A 17,909-nucleotide genomic window follows, 5' to 3' on the forward strand; every position below is an offset into this window, starting at 1 on the left:
TGGAGATGAAGCCATGACATTCAGTGGCTCTGGGGGGACTCGCTTTTGCTTCTCTTTCTCTGGCTGCAAGGAGCACTGGGCAATTCCTGATGATAGTGATTCTTTGTCTGCCTTCCGGTAGATTAATGCAAATTTCATGTAATATTACGTTTTCTATTTTACTACCTGACATGAAAATAATCTTGAATCTCTATTATACCAGTCTTCCTGAGCCAGAATGTTAGACCATAGAACACTACAGCACAGAAACAGGCACTTTGGCCCATCTAGTCTGCGCTAATCTTTCAGTTTGGCTAGTACCATTGACCTGCACCAAGACCACAGCTGTCCATAATCTCTCCCATCCATGTATCCATGCAAATGTTTCTTAAATGTCAAAATCGAGCCCGCATTCACTACATCTTCTGACAGCTTGTTCCACGCTCACCCCACTTTCAGCCTGAAGATGTTCCCCCTAATGTTCCCTTTAAATATTTTACCTTTCACCCTTCATCCATGTCCTCTAGTTCTTGTCTCACCCAATCTCAATGGAAAAAAAACCTGCTTGCATTTACCCTATCTATACCCATCTTAATTTTGTGTACATCTATCATTCTTCTACACTCGCAGCAATAAAGTCCTAACCTCTTTATCTTTTCCCTGAAATCAGTTCCTCAAGTCCTGGCATCATCCTTGTAAATGATTTCTGCACTCTTTCAATCTTATTGATCCTGTAGTTAGGTGGCCAAAACTGCACACAACTCTTGAAATTGAAAGGTCAGAGGTTGAGCTCAGACAAGAACTTGAATATCTCGTGTGAGGGCTGAAGATGGTGAAAGGGTTGGGAGGGCAGGTGGAGTGAGGAGAATAGGTTGCCTGGAGGGATGGGGCACGGACCCAGCCAGGGGCTTGTGTACCTGTCGAAGATGGAGCCCACCCCAGCGCTATGGGCGCTGCTGCGGTGAACATGGAGACCTGTGGCTAGGAGAATACCGTCCTTCACGGAGATGGAGCGATGAGAGAAGGAGGCAATGAGCAGCTCATTCCAGCCTGCAGGAGAGAAGGCACAGCATGAACCCCTCCCAGGGCTTCCACACTGTCACCCACACATTGAAATCACAGCATGAACCCGCCCTGGGCTTCCACACATCGACACAGCATAAGCCCCTTGCAGGGCTCCCATACTGAATCACTCACACATCAACACAGCATGGACCCCTCCCAGAACTCCCACACTGAGTCACTCACACATTGAAGGCACAGGGTGAACCCATCCCATTACAAGGACCCACATAATTACATTGTAGGCTTCAAACCTCCAGATCACAGCCAGCACCCCCTCTGAAATGGGATCCTTGACTTGCTGTCCAACAGACCACAATCAGTGAAGATGGATAAGGACATCTCCACAATTACACTCACTACTTCTCAGGGACATGTCCTCAGCCCCTGCTCTACTCCCTCTGCACACACTACTGTGTAGCTAAATACTATTCCAATTCCATCTTCAAATTCCCTGACAACTTCACAGTAATGAGTTGGAGATCAAATAACGATGAGACGGAACATAGGAAGGAGACCTAGTGTACAGTGACATGGTACCAAGGTAACCAGAGGACATCAGACACCTGGGAGGAAAGTTTAGGGGAGATGACAGAGATAAGTTTTTTTTTTTACACGGAGAGTGGTGGGTGCCTGGAATGCACTGTTGAGGATGGTAGTTGAGGCTAGAATAATTGGAACATTCAAAAGACTCTTAGACATCAAGATGGATTTAAGAAAGAATAGTGGGTTAGGGGTGTGGAGTAGGTTTCCATAGGCTGGCACAATATCGTGGGCTAAAGGGCCAGAACTTTACTGTAATGTTCCATGTTCTATGTGACACCAATCGTAATGTCAGTAGGATGGAAGAGATGATTATTGACTTCAGGAGAGGGGTGAGTCCACAACAGTGCTCTCCCGCTGTCCTTTCTTTTACTTGTGATCTTCACTGTAATCTCAAACTCTGTAAATGGTTCTCTTCATGCAGCTGTTTGTATTGTTAGAGATAACATGCTGGTCTGTTCACAGAAAAACCCTTCTCACTGCACCAGGTATTTAGATAAACAGGCCAGTGCCCTGCCAGGGTGCATCACTGTGTGGGACGGGAACTGCTCTGCCCAAGACTGCAAGAAACTGGAGAGAGTCGTGAACGTGATTCAGGTCATCATACGCACCCCTCCCCTCTATCAGCTCCATCTATACTTCCTGTTGCCTCAGGAAAACAACCAAATATATATAAGGAACCCACCCTCCCCAGTCACTCTCTTCTCTCCCCCCTTCTGAAGGACTGAAGATGCAGGAGGTTGAAAACACCAACCTCCTGATTCAAGGGCAATTTCGTTCCTGCTGTTATCAGACTCTTGAGTCGACTCTCATTTGTAAAATATTAAGTTGAGTTGAACTGTTTATTGTCAGGTATACCGATAATGCAGTGAAAAGCTTTGTTCTGCATGTTATCCAGGCAAGCCAAGTCATACAGGGTTGTACAGCAGGTAGAGCAAAGTGCAGGGTACCGAGGAAAATACAGTTAACAGTGCAAAGGCAACATCTTTCACCAATGAGTCCATGGAAGAATAACAGGAGTTTTATCCTTGAGTTTGGAGTTTTCAAGCACATGCATCCTCTGTCCGATGGAGAGGGAAGAGGAAAGTGTGACCGGGATGGGATGGGTTCTTTAATATGTTGGCAACTTTTCTGACAAGTGGGAGGTAATGGTGGAGTTGATGGAGGCAGGTTTGGTCTGTGTGATGGACTGAGCTGCGTTCACCATTCTCTGCAGTTTATGTGGTCTTGGGTAGAGGAGTTCCCATCCTACACAGGGTTGCATCTGGACAAGACATTCTGCATATTGCATCTGTAAGTGGTGGGAGGATTTGGTGTTGGGCCAAATTTTCACAGACTAACCTTGATCTCACAAACCATGATCCTTGCCTGTTTTAACTGAATTTTTTTCCTGTGACAATGTACTCTGCACTGCTATGTTATTTTTTGCATTGCTTGCTGTACTTCAGTGTGGGTTGACTTGCCTCGAGAGCATGCAAAACAAATCTTTTCATTGCATTTCAGTGCACATGATGATAAACAGTTCAATTTGATTCTTCACATGCACTCTCGCTGATTGCAGCATTCAATTTCATCTCTGGTGCAGGACACCAGAGGGGGAGAGCACTCTTTCCCCCCATTCAAGAATGAGAAGCCTGGGAGAGGACCCCACAGGTAGGAGACCACGGGAGTGGACCAGTGAGGGGTAAAGGAGGACTCGCACCAGGCCATGGGCTTCAGAGACCTGTTCATGGGAACCAGGTGTTGGGACCAGGATTCATGAGAGTGCCAATGTGAGCAGGGGCTCCCAAAGGTTTCAGGCACTGATGGCTGGAGCTCAGGTTCACCGCTGGGCCGAACAGGAGGCCACGCGGCATCAGAGGTTATAGGAGCGCAGAAGGCGGCGGCATCAGAAGAAGTGGCAGGATCCGCAGATGCTCGGTGTCTCCAAGGGGACTCTCTTTTGCTTCTCCTTCTCGTTGTGATCAGGGTGCTAGATGAGTGGCATCACTTTCTGGGTCTCTATGGGCAAACAAGTGACAACATAATCTCTGTATGCATAAACCTGAGAAACCTGGAGTCTTTAGCACTGGAGTCTTTTTGCCCCACCTTGGTTTCCAGGTCCTAAGTGTAACCCAGTCTCCTTTCCTCTTCTCCTACACACTCCGCGCCCCCATTCTGCCAATTGCTGGCTTGTGTTCCTTCTTCTGCGGAGTCTCTATCTGCTCCCGAGACTTGCAGTATGATTTGAGCTCCCCCACTCACCTGCCCGAAGAAGGATAACCTGATCATCGAGGGCCAGGTCGGAGAAGTGAGGGATTCTTTTGGCCCACTCCACCAGCGTGAAGAGCTGCTTGTCTGCTGCCTGGCAGATGTTGGTGACTGGGTCGTTGGACTTCAGGGGAATGGGAGAAGGAGCAGATACCAGCATTAGACAGCAAGAAGGCAGATCACACAAGCAAAAAACAAATGATTGTCACTGACCCTAGCTCAATGTGCTTTAATTCTGCTGCAGCCTCAGGGAGTCACACAATCAGAAAGAATAGCAAAAGGAGGAGGCCATTCAGTCCTGTGAGCTTGTTCCCCCATTCATAGAAATCTACAGAATAATACAGGCCCTTCAGCCCAGTTTTGTGCCAACCTAATAACCTCTAAAATCTGCCTAGAAATTCCCTAATGCATAACTTCATTTTCCTCTGTTCCATGTACCTATCTAATAGTCTCTTAAAAGGTCCTATGTACCTGCCTCCACCACCATTACTGGCAGGGCATTCAATACACCCACCAATCTGTGTGTGGGGAAAAAAGCATACCTCTTACATTCCCCCTGCACCAACTTCCAAGCATCTTAAAACTCTACTCCCTCACAATAGCCATCTCAGGCCAACAAAATAGCCTCTAAACATCCACATGACCAATGTCTCTCATCATCTTGTACAATTCTATCAGCTCACCCCTCATCCTCCATCCCTCCAAGAGGAAAAGACAAAGTTCACTCAATCGATCCTCATAAGGCATGCTCTGCAATCCAGGTAATGTCCTTGTAAATCTCCTCTGCATCCTCTCTATAGTATTCACATCTTTCTTGTAGTGAGGCGATTAGAACTGAACACAATATTCCAAGTGGGGTCTAAAAAAGGTCTTATACAACCGTTATATTACCTCACAGATCTTGAACTCAATCTCACAGTTAATGAAGGCCTTCTTAATCCTGACTGATCATGTGTCCTCAGTACCCTATTTCTGCTTTCTCTCCATACCCCTCTAACTCCCTTTGGAATATATCTAACGAACCGACCTCAACAGCTTTCTGTTCCACAAGTTCACAATTCTCTGAGTGAAGGAATTCTTCACATTCTCAGTCCTAAGTGGCTAATCCCTGATCTTCGACTATTAGCCCTTGTTCTGGATTTCCCTGCTCACTGCATGCTGCTCAAACATCTCTCATAGCACCGTCTGCGTTCCCTAGTACAGAACTGCTGAGGCCCCTCACCTTGTGGGGCTCTCTTGGTGGTGACCTCAGAGGTGCTGGAACAGCAGTGATTAGCCAGAGGGGGAGGAGTAGGAGGGAAATGTGGCCATCAGCAAATAAACTCCCAGGGGCCGTTAAGGGCTTGAGTTACAAGGAGAGGCTGGGACTTTTCTCTCTGGAATATAGGAGGCTAAGGTGGGGACTTTATAAATTCACAAGGGAAATAGATCAGGTGAATTAGTCAGTCTTTCTCCTGGGGTAGGGGAATCTAGAACTAGAGGGCATAGGTTTATGGTGAGAAGGGAAAGATTTAAAGGGACAAGTGTTTCACACAAAGTTATGTGGATACATGGAACAAGCTTCCAGAGAAAGTGTAGAGGCCGCAAAATTGTACTGTTCAAAAGGACATCTGGACAGGTGCAAGGATAAGAAAGGTTTAGAAGGATATGGGCTGAACACAGCAAATGGAACTGCCTCACGTAGGCAACTTGCGTTTCCAACACTGCAACACTCCTGACAGTATATGTCATTGACTTAAAGCTCTCAGGGACATTCAGAGGAATGATACAATCTTTAATATAAACTACAAATGAGCAGATTGAACAGTGGCTGACACGTCCATCCAAAGATTAGAGAGCTCCAGCTTGTGTGAGGAGAGCCCTTTCTACAAGCAGATTGCACACTCAATGAACTCTGCACAAAACTGTGTCTGGTCTAACTAGAAGCAACATCTCCCATTAGCTTCAGCGGGACACTTTTAGCAGCCACCAGAGGGCAGCAACATACTGTAATCTGCACATGTGCACGACACACACCTAGACATGCACCAAGAATGCACTCACACATGCGTGCACACACACATGCACACATAGATCTACGCACATGCATGCACATACAGACACACACCTATGAGCACACATACCCATGGTCACACACACACACACACAAACACACACACACACACACACGTGCGCTCATGTACACACATGCAGATGCTGAAATCTGGAGCAAAACACAATCCCTTGGAGGAACTCAGTGCACCTCCCATACACATACACTGGTCTCTCCCACCATCGTAACACATTTGGAATTATAAGACGCATTTACAAATTGGCCAGTTTAAACGTCTCAATTTTCAAATCCAAAGTCTTAAGTTAGATTTCAAACAAGTTCCTCCTACACAGTGTCCCATTGTGACTGAAAGTTTGAAAATCAAAAACTGTCCTAGCTCCTTCTGCTAGGACAGATCTCTAAATAATGCTTAATTATCACCCCAGCACAAACTCCCTCACTTACTCCTGTTCAGTAGCTCCTCGGACTCACAATGGCATATTGATTTTCTCTAACCCCTCAAACACTCTCACACAATCTTCTTTCACCCCCCCCCCCACCCACCCCCCCCAAACACCTGTATCCTGCCATTCTAAACAAGTATTCCCTTTCCCAAACAAACCTTGTCAGATCCATCACCAGCTCCAACCTCCCATCCATTGCAGACATCTATGTGAGTCGCTACCTCAAGAAGGTAGCCAACATCATAAAGGACCCCAACACCCTGGTCACAACCTCTTCTCACTGCTACCTTCAGGCAGAAGGTACAGAGGCTGGAGATCCAGCACCTCTCAGTTCAAGAACAGTTTCCAAAGGCTACAGGCTCTTCCCTCAGGCAGAAGGTACAGAGGCCGGAGATCCAGCACCTCTCGGTTCAAAAACAGTTTCCAATGGCTACAGGCTCTTCCCTCAGGCAGAAGGTACAGAGGCCAGAGATCCAGCACCTCTCGGTTCAAGAACAGTTTCCAATGGCTACAGGCTCTTGAACCTCCACTTACTGCTCTAACCCTAACCAGAGATTAGTCCAAAACCAAAGATCTATCTGCACTATTGAAACGTTACATTTTTGTTTGCACTTAACTGTATTATTACATTCATTATTTTTTTTCAATTCTTGGGAAGTAATTAATTTATACTTACTGTTTGTTAGTGCATTTAACTTATTTGTGTGGCTGCAACAAGAAAGAACCTGTGCATTGGACTTATGTGTATGACAATAAACTTTCATTATCATCAACATTACTCCCATCATTGAGGACCAGCACAGTTAACCTAGGGGTTAGCACCACACCATTGCAGCCCGAGTGACCCGAGTTTGTATGCCCCATTATCTGTAAGGAGTTTGAACATTCTCCCCATGACCCGGGTTTCCTCCGGGTTCTCCGGTTTCCTCCCACATTCCAAAGATGTACGGGGTTAGTTAGTTAGTTGGTCACATAGATGTATTTGGGGGCATGGGGTTGTGGGTCGGAAGGACCTGTTACCATGCTGTATCTCTAAATTTAAAAATAATCATTTCAATCATGAAGGTCTCCTTTCACTGTCCTGATTTTTCCTGCCTCTCCCCCATTCCAGTTGACAGCCACTTCCATTCTATCTGGATAAAGGGTCTCGACCAGAAACATTGACCATTTATACCCAAGGATGCTGCCTGACGTGCTGAGTTCCTCCAGCAAATATATGACTGCTCAAGATTCCATTATCTGCAGCTTTTGTGTTTCTCCGTCAATCACTTGAACCTGTTCCAAACCCAGTACTGACTTATTCTGCTCATGTGAATCCTGGAATGAGTCTCACAATGACAGCCTCTTGCCCACAAACACTTTGCATGGAACTACAGCTTTCCAAATTTGGGTTTGACAGGACATGGTTGCTCCTTGTAATCTCACCAGGCCTTTCGGCTTGTGTGCTTTAAATGGAAAGACCATCAAGGATGTGATTGTCGAATGCATAATACAAAGCTGTCTGTTTTGCACCAATACAATCGAGACTCTCACAATTGGAGTCACTGATTCATACAGCATGGAGACAGACACTCTGACCCAACCTGCACAAAATGTCCCACCCACACCCATCCCACCTGTCTGTGTTTGGCCCACAACCCTCTAAACCCAAACTATCCTTATATCCATCCAAATGTTTCTTAAACATTGTAATAGTATCTGCCTCAACCACCTCCTCCGGCAGCCCATTCCATAACCCCCACCACCCTCCGTGTAAAAGGTCACTCCTTGGGTTAATGCCTGGAATGCATTAGTAGGGGTGACGTGGAGGCTGGTACAACAGGAGAGAGATAAAGAGGGAAAGGGGGAGAGAGAATATGCACCATGATGAAATGCTAAAAGAATGCACTTGTCCATAAAGGTGGAAGAGAAGCTGTGCTACACACCGAATTTCCCTGACTGGCCTCCACGTACGTCTCTGTCTTTGGTTCCACAGCCAGTTCCGCTTCTAGAATCTTCTCCACTGGCATGTCATCATTGACGCTGCTGCTGGGCTCCAGCTCATTGTCGCTTCTTTCTTTCCCCCGTTGCCTTTCCTCCTGTACAGCTGCAGGAGAAGCAAGATGACCAAGAGGAGATCTCATCCATCCTGTCCACCCCCCCCCCCCCCCCACTCTCCACCCAGCCATCCAGGTGCCCCACTTCCTGCTTGCTCCAACTTCTGGGACTAAGATCCCTGTGCCAGGCCTCAGAGAAAAGACAGAAAGTTAGGAAGAGGAGGTGGGGTAGCTCTGTTGGTAAGAAATGAAATTCAGGCGTTTGAAAGGAAAGACATTGAAACAGGTGGGGTAGAGTCTGTTTGGATAGAATTAAGAAATTGTAACGGCATGAGGACCATAATGGGGGTCATTTACATGCCTCCGAAAAGTAGCTTAGATATCAGTAGAAGTATAAATCAGGAATTAAGAGTGGCATGTCAAAGTGGTAGCAATACAGTAGTTATGGGGGACTTTAACATGAAGATGGACTGGGATAATAAGATGGGGGCAGGAGCACAAGAGACTGAGTTTATTGAATGTCTACGAGATACTTTCTTGGAGCAGCTAGTGGAGGAACCTACCAGGGGGAAGTTGATTCTGGACTTGGTGCTGTGCAGTGATGCAGAGTTAATAAGTGACCTCGATGTAGGGGAGCCATTAGGGAATAGTGACCATGGTATGGTTACTTTTGAGCTGCAATTAGAAAGGGAAAAAGAAAGGAAGTCGGAAGCATCTGTACTGCAGTTAAATAAAGGGGATTATGCAGCTATGAGGGAGGAGCTAGCCAAAATAAAATGGAAAGATACACTAGCTGGGAGGACAACTGGGGAAAAATGGCAGGTATTTTTGGACATTTTTCACAGGTTTTAGGACAAATTTATTCCAAAGTGGAGGAAAGGCTCTAGGAGATGCAAATGGCAGCCGTGCTAACTAATGAAATCAAGTGTAATATCAAATCCAAAGGGAGTAAGTATAGGATAGCGAAGCGGAGTGGGAAGTTAGAGGATTGGGAAACCTTCAAAGAGCATCAGAGGGTAACTAAGAAAGTCATAAGAGAGGGGAAAATGAAGTACGAGAGGAAATTAGCAAATAATATAATGGAGGATAGCAAAAGCTTTTTTAAATATGTGAAGAGGAAGAAATTGGTTCGGTCTAAAATTGGTCCATTAAGAATGGAAAAGGGTGAAATTATTACCGGAAACAAGGAGATGGCTGAGGAATTTAACAAATACTTTGCAACTGTCTTCACCAAGGAGGATATAGGTTATGGTCAGTTAGGGGGTAGTGGTCATGCGGTATCAAGAGACTTGGGGAACTTTCCTGGGGAAGTAGAGGATCTAATGGATATCCGGATCCAGAAACAGGAGGTTGTGAGTAAATTGTTGGGACTGAGGGCTGATAAATCCCCAGGGCCTGATGGGCTGCATCCCAAGGTGCTTAAAGAAGTTGCTATGGAAATTGTGGAAGCACTGGTTGACATTTTCCAAAGTTCCATAGATTCGGGGGAGGTCCCTGAGGATTGGAGAGTGGCTGATGTGGTGCCGATTTTTAAGAAGGAAGGGAGGGAGAAAACGGGAAATTATAGACCGGTCAGCCTGACGTCAGTGGTGGGGAAGATATTGGAGTCTATCATAAAAGGAGTAATAGCAGAACACTTAGGCAGAAATAATAGTATAAGGGCTAGTCAGCATGGATTCCTTAAGGGTAAGTCATGCTTGACTAACCTTCTGGAATTTTTCGAGGATGTGACAAAGAGGGTGGACTTGGGAGAGCCAGTGGATGTGGTGTATTTGGACTTCCAGAAGGCCTTTGATAAGGTACCGCACGGGAGACTAGTGGGCAAGATCAGGGAGCATGGTATTGGAGGTAAGGTGCTGACATGGATAGGAAATTGGTTAAGAAATAGGAAACAAAGGGTTGGGGTAAGCGGGTCTTTTTCAGGATGGCAGGATATGACGAGTGGCGTGCCGCAGGGATCGGTATTGGGTCCTCAGTTGTTTGTAATTTATGTAAATGATTTGGATGAGGGGATTATTAATAACTTGAGCAAATTTGCAGATGACACGAAACTGGGTGGCGGTGTGGGGTGTGAGGAGGATGTCAGGAAAATGCAGAGGGACTTGGACAGGTTGGGGGAGTGGGCTGCTGAATGGAAGATGACGTTCAATGTAAGCAAATGTGAGGTTATCCATTTTGGGGGAAATAATAGGAAAGCTGAGTATTATTTAAATGGAGACAAGCTAGGGAGTGCGGAGGAGCAAATGGATCTGGAAGAACTTGTTCACCGGTCACTGAAGACTAGCATACAGGTTCAGAAAGCTGTGAAGAAGGCAAATGGCATGTTGGCTTTCATAAAGAGGGGATTGGAGTATAGGAACAGAGACGCCCTTTTGCAGTTGTACAGGGCCCTGGTGAGACCCCACCTGGAGTATTGCGTCCAGATCTGCTCTCCAATTTTGAGGAAGGACATACTAGCTATAGAGGGTGTGCAGCGCAGATTTACAAGGTTAGTTCCAGGGATGGCGGGGTTGACATATGCTGAAAGGCTAGAAAAACTGGACTTGTATCCGATGGAGTTTAGAAGGATGAGGGGGGACATGATTGAGGTATACAAAATTATCAGGAGGATAGACAGGGTGAAGTCGGATTACTTGTTCCCAATGATGGGGGAGACGAGGACTAGAGGGCATAGTTTAAGAATACAGGGTAGGCACTTTAGGACGGAGATGAGAAAACATTTTTTTACCCAGAGAAGTGTGAATCTGTGGAATGCTCTGCCACAGAGGGTGGTAGAGGCAGATTCGCTGATTATGTTCAAAAGAGAGTTAGATAAAACTCTAGTGGGCAAAGGTGTTAAGGGTTATGGGGATAAGGCTGGAAAGGGGTACTGATGGTAGTGATCAGCCATGATCTGTAAAATGGCGGTGCTGGCTCGACGGGCCGAAGGGCCTACTCCAGCTCCTATTGTCTATTGTCTATTGAAAGAAAATGATGGAGCTGCAGCACTGCCACTGGTGGGGACCTGCGGAGAGTGGAGAGCGAAGTCTCAGCACTCCCATGTGGGGTCGAATCACCCAGTCCAACTGCCGTTGGCTCTGTACAGGCTTTAAATGGCCTGTTAAAGGAGCTAACAGTGGTTGAAAACTGCCAGGCTTAATACTGTTAGGCCCATGACTCCTTATATTTTTCTGTATATGGCACACAATTGAAAAAGTGGTATAGAGGGAGGTTCACTGTTTCTAGCCCATTTGTCCCTACCATGTGAGTGTGTGATAGGTCAATGTAGAGGGTGCTCTGCCCTGCCCCTGATGGTGAGGCACTTGTTCCAGGAGAGCCGACCTACCTTCTCTTTTCATGCCTGTTGCCAGGCACTTCTGGTAGCGGCAGTACTGGCAGCGGTTGCGTTGGCGCTTGTCGATCATGCAGTCCTTGATGTCCCGGCATGTGTAGGTGAGGTCCTTGCGCACGGTCCGTTTGAAGAAACCTTTGCACCCCTCGCAACTGTACACCCCATAGTGTTTCCCTACAAAGTAGAGACGAGAGCTCAGAGACCACATCATGAGGAGATGTTGACTGCTCTGAGAAGATGTTGACTGCTCCAAGAGACTGGCCGGGAAACACTGGCAGGATGACAAATAGAGCAGGTCACCTCAGAACCTTTCTCTCCCTCACTCTCCTCTTCTTTCACTCTCCTCCCCTCTTCTTTCACTCTCCTTCCCTTTCTCTTTCCCCTCTCTCTCTCCCTCCTTCTTCCCTTCTCTCTTCCTTCCCCTCTCTCCCTCCCTCTCTCTCTCTCATCCTCAGCCAACATGTCTGCTGTTCACCTGATCCACAGCAACATCTGAGATCCCATTTCTAGGTAAAGGTTCATTCCCTGAATATTTTTTTTCTGGATTTAGGGAAGTCTGACATGTATCTACTGGCTTATGATTTTTCCTGTGGAAATACCAGAGTGTCATTTATCACAAAAATCTCCGTTCAATCAAAGAGTGATAGTTTTACCACATGGAAATAGGCCCTTTGGCCCAAATTGACCATGCTAATCAAATGCTTACCAAATGCTCTAAACCTTTCCTCTTCATGTACCTATCTTTTAAATGTCACAAACGTCCCTGCCTCCACCACTTCCTATGGCACCTCGTTCCACATACCCATCTCCTTCTGTGTGGTTAGTCCCCTTCTGGTCCTTTGTAAATCTTCCCTCTCCCACCTTAAATCTGCCCCATCTAGTTGTAGACTCAACCTACCCTGAGATAAAGACTAAGAACATATATTTACCACATCTGTGTTCCCTCCTCCATAAACCTCTATAAGCTCCTCCCTCAACCCCCCATCACTCGACTACAACAGTGGGATGGATTGGAGATTGGGCCACGTGGAAGATTTCAAGGCACATCATTGGGAATGAGAGAGAAGCCTGATGTGGTGGCTGCCCACAGCAGAGGCAAATAATGTGCAGGGAAGAAAAAAGCCATTCGTTGGGCAGGGCATTGACTACAAACATTGGGACAGCTCTGCACAAGACATTGGTGAGACAACACTTGGAGCAATGTGTGCAGTTCTGGTCCCCCAGCTATAGGAAGGGTATGAATGAAAAGATGAAGGAGAGATTCAACAGAATCTGGGACTGGAGGACCTGAGTTAAAGTCAGACACTCTTTAAATCCAGAGCACTCCCTCAGTACTGACCCTGCAGACGTTTATAAACTCATGATGGGCATTGATAAAGTGAATGCTCTCAGGGTAGATGATTCCAGAACCAGAGTACTTAGGTAGGAGGGGGAAGATTTAATAAGGGTCTGAGGGGCAACTTTTCACTCAGAAAGTGGGCCATATCTGGAATAAGTTGCCAGAGAAAGCTGGGACAGATCTATGGTTAGGAAAGGTTTGAAGAACATGGACCAATTGTAGGCAAATAGGACAAGCTCAGAATGTCAACTTGGCCATCATGAAGGGTTTGGCTGAAGAGCCAGTTTCGACCTGTATGATTCGATAAATAAGAGTGAATAGAGTGACCTGCAAGGGGCTAAGATAGGCTGAACTGCCTGCCAACACTAAAGCAGCCAGTTATCAGAGTCTCTGTTCTCCCACCCCACCTTCCTGGAGGGTGAGATCACTTGCTTCATGGGTCTGGACTTGGGGATCCTCTCCCAAAGCCCATGACATGGCCTCGCTGTTGATGACAGGATCAGACTGTGCAGCCAGTGATCCTAAAGTCAGATGACGTTGATCCCTGTGCTGGTGGGCTTCACTAATCACCCCAGTCACAAATGCAGAGTGCACCCTAATTAATGCATCCATAATGCAGCAACTTGGAATGTAATTGCTGGGTTCATAAATGATTTAACATCTCAAAGCTTGGGTTAGATCTACTGTGCTTTCATTTCTATTAAAAGGGAAAGGAAAGGGATTGCATTTCTCCCTTCTGAAGTATCCTGCTACCAGCTCAATATTCCACCATGCAGCCACTGTTCTACAGCCAATGACTGCAGAGGAAGATCCCACAAACATCCAACTGTCGTGATCAGTGCATCTACCTCAGCACCTGTGTGTCTCAGATGGGTGATGAACATGAGTCAGGGTCTACCTGAGTATTTCAGTCCTCTGCCACGGAGGCGTGGGATGAGAGCCAGCCACAGGGAGAACAGGTCTTGGTTCAATGTGGTATCAGAATGGCAACTCTCTGCTTATACCTTGGATAGCACAGTACTGCCTCTCCCACAGTGCAGGGTTCCCTCTGTACTACTTGGAAGGAAGTGGCCATACATACAGTGACACTCACTCGCCCTCCCCACTCCCACCCCTGACTCCATGGCAGCCTTCTGCAGCTGCTGCCTGGCTCCTATAATTCATCTTCTTTTGAATGTTTCTCTTGTACTACACTCCACCATCATCCCTGGCAATACATTCCAGGCACCCACCACTGACATCACACCTGAAATAAGGGTCCTGAGGAACACCTTCCTCTCACTGAAGGTGGTTGGTACGAGGAACAAGCTGCCAGAGGAAGTGGCAAACACACCACAGTGGTAAAGTACACCAAAAAAAAACAGATGTGGTTCAATTTCGAGGCAATGCTATTAAATTCAGTGTGACATTTTAGGAAGGCTCTCAAGCCCTCAGGGGAGGAGGCTGAGACACTGGAATGCCCACCAAGATTGAGATGGGTGATCTGCTTTGGAGCAGAGGAGGTTTCCAGTAAGATTGAAAAAGAAATGTGCACATTCTGGAAAAATTTAGATACAGGGAAAAACTGCTTTCAAAGGACCCAGAGGATGTATATAGCAAGGTGGTTAAACTGTAGTCCATTGCCCATTTTTAAGTGGCCCAGAGTGAATTTTAAAAATAAAATGGAATATGGCTCATCAGAACATAGTCTCTAAATATAAATTGCACTGTATGAACATTACACTTCTTAGTTTCAACACTAGATGTCACTGCCATTTTGAACAACTAGACCTGCTTTTTGCATCGATAAAAATGTTTACCTCAGTTGATTAAACATGGTGGAAAAGACAGAAAAAAGCAAGGAAATAGCGAAAATTTCACACGGTGGGAAAATGGATAATTTTTCACAGAAGTCAATGGAACGTGTACTTGTTTTATTTCAAAGGAATCTTTAATAGCCTACAGATTTACACATTGCATCATAATCATTGAGGTGGACTCTTAGGCCATGAACTATGGAGGAATATTAGAGACTGCTTTGTTCCTTGATCTTTTCTCTTGTTCTGATTTTGCACCCAGCTTTTTATTTTGCACTGCTTTTTTTAAAATGGGAGTTTTGAAGTTATTTTTGTATTCATTTAAATTAAATTTAAGATCAGCAGATACAGAAATTCCTACTGCAATATGTAAGCACAGCAAATAAACTACAGTAATGTCAACAGTTGAACTGTTCAGTAGTGTCATTAGTTATTTTGATAGAAAATGAATTTTCAATGGCAGAGGGGTTTATAGCAGTGTAACTGGTTGAAAACTGCCGAGCTTAATATTGTTTGGCCCGTGACTCCATATATTTTTCTATATGTGGCCCACAACCAAAAATGTTTGGCCACCCCTGATGTAGAGCATAGAACATTCCAGACCCTTCCACCCATGATGTTGTGCTGACCTATATAAACCTACTCCACAACAATATAACCCTCCATTTTGTACATATGTATGTCTAAAAGTTTTTGAATGTCCATATTGTACAATCCTCTACCACCACCCTCTGTCATCTATTCCAGGCTGTAAAAAAACAACTGACCTCTGACATCTCCTCAAAACTTTCCTCCACTCACCTTATACATGTGACTCCTGGTGTTTGTATTGGTCACCCCAGAAAAAAGATGCTGGTTGTCCTCTATCTAAATTCATAAGAATCTTATATACCTTAATTAAGTCATCTCTCATCCTCCGTCGCTCCAAAGAGAAAAAAGCCCTATCTCTGCCAACTGCGTTTCATATGACATACGAGTTTATGGGAATTGGCATTGGAGGAAAGTAGTGTTCCAGCGTGTAGGGAGAGGTGGAACAACGCTAAATACTTAAAAGTTGAACTGGATAAAGAGTTAAAAGGGCAAATGAGGAGAGGAGTGAGTGAACTGGACAGGTCTTTGAGATGGTTGGGACACAGCACACAGGATTCAGTCCTTCATTTGACCATGATCTGCACAGTAAATGTTGCCAAAGCTCATGCTCCAATGTGGCCAATGGGTAAAATATGTTGCAACACTCAAAAGTGCTGAAAAAAACTCAGCAGCTCACGCAGCATTCATAGAAAGTAAAGGGTAACCAACATCTCCACCCTGGGCCCTTCATTAAGTATAAGCAGAAACAGACAGGTGCCTGGATACATTCAGAGTGGTGGATGAACACAAGCAGAAACTCGAGGAAATTCGGCATATTACCTACATCCCTCAACAGCTTCCACAGATGCACATTTGAACGCATCACTATATGGGACAGGAACTGCTCCAAGACCACAAGAAACTGCAGAAGGTTGTGAAAGTAGCTCAGATACCGCCCCCCCCCCCCCCACACACACACACACACACACACCCCTGCCTCCCTCCATGATGTCTATAATTCCTGTTGCCTTAGAAAACCAGCTGATATATTAAAAGACCCATCCCACCCAGCCACACTCTCTTCACCATCCTCCCATCAAGAAGAAAATTCACGAGTGTGAGACCATGCACCATAAGATTCAAGGACGGTTTCTTTCCCGCTGTTAACAGACTCCTGAATGAACCTCACACTGGTAAAATTATGTTCTCTTTTCTCTGTACCACTGATCTCTCTCTGCAACTCTGCACTCCTGTACTGTACCTTACTTGCTGGTATATGATGTCTACTGGTCTCCTCACAAAACAACCTCTATCACTGTTTTCAATACATGTGACAACAAACTTGAACTTGTCCTGAATAACAGGCTTCCTCGTGAGAAGGCAGTGAAATGAGTGAGGACTATAACCCTCGACACAATATGTTGTAGGTTAGTCTGATTCACCTGAGGATCTGTCCCCACATATTGCACAGATGTGCTTGGCCATTGAGTTGGGGCTGTAAGAGTTCAAGTTTCCATATGCAGTCAAGCCAGGGGGGGGCTTAATATCCTCTGTGCTGCTGACATTGTTCCCTGCATTGATCTGTGAAAGAAAAGCATAAGTTGTAACACCACAGCTCTTCATAATTACATACCCACCCACCATTTAAACTCTTCCCACTCTCCTCATCACTCCCATCATAGAACCCATCCATTTAATCCCTTCTCCCTTCCCATATCACTCCCTCACAGATCCCACCTATTTAATCCCCTCCCACTCCCCATCAATTCCCCAATCACAGAGTCCACCTAGCTACTCTCCTCCCATTCCCCATGTTCATCTCCCTCATCACAATGCACCTTATCCATTTTATCTCCCATTCACCATGTCAATCCCTTAATCACAGTGCGCACTCACCCAATCACAGGCGACAAACATCTAAGTGCTTTTGTGGGTGATGCCAAAAGCAAGTTCCTGCACATGGCAAGCCCTTGGAGAGGTGCTGCTAATAAACAAGTGTGGACAAAAGATTGGCCAACCAACAGGATATTTGAATGAAGGGGGAGAGTGCACTTGGTCCACTCTAAAACCTCCACTTTAAATATACCCAATGACATGGCCTTCACATCCATCTGTGTCAATGGAATCCACAGATTCATCCTCCCTTTGGCTGAAGAAATTTCTCTTCATTCTCCAAGGTTATGCTACTGGCATCATTCCTCGTTCTGTGGAATGGTAGTACAGATTTCGAAAATTCACTGGGAATTCTTTCAAGGTAATCTTTGCAGCACAGTGGCAAGAGTTAGGCCAGCTTAAAAGGACCCATAGCTAAAGCCTATCTACATAGACTCCACCTACATCGACCCCATTAACATAGACCCCTATCAACATAGCTAGACTCATACATAGCCATATCTACAGCTAAAATCCATCCTCTAGATTCCATATATACTTAAATCCATAACTAGATTCCTGCTACGTCTTCCATTGCCCAGGAAAGGCAGAATCAGAATTTATTGTCATGAACA

The 17,909-nt window shown here is 45.6% G+C and overlaps 1 protein-coding gene across 5 annotated transcripts in view; it reads right to left on the reverse strand.

Annotated features, from left to right (window-relative positions):
* Positions 1-17,909, reverse strand: part of LOC138763450 (retinoic acid receptor RXR-alpha-B-like) — a 101,947-nt gene that overhangs the window by 15,637 nt on the left and 68,401 nt on the right. For all 5 annotated transcript variants that reach the window (XM_069937616.1, XM_069937615.1, XM_069937619.1 and 2 more), the window contains 5 exons: positions 16,845-16,983; positions 11,692-11,871; positions 8,256-8,416; positions 3,829-3,958; positions 897-1,029 (listed from right to left, as the gene is read on the reverse strand). In XM_069937616.1, the coding sequence (XP_069793717.1) occupies positions 897-1,029; positions 3,829-3,958; positions 8,256-8,416; positions 11,692-11,871; positions 16,845-16,983 (743 nt within the window). The remainder of the gene's footprint in view (positions 1-896; positions 1,030-3,828; positions 3,959-8,255; positions 8,417-11,691; positions 11,872-16,844; positions 16,984-17,909) is intronic.

Source organism: Narcine bancroftii, chromosome 5 (assembly GCF_036971445.1).
Source record: "Narcine bancroftii isolate sNarBan1 chromosome 5, sNarBan1.hap1, whole genome shotgun sequence".
Lineage (NCBI taxonomy): Eukaryota > Metazoa > Chordata > Chondrichthyes > Torpediniformes > Narcinidae > Narcine > Narcine bancroftii.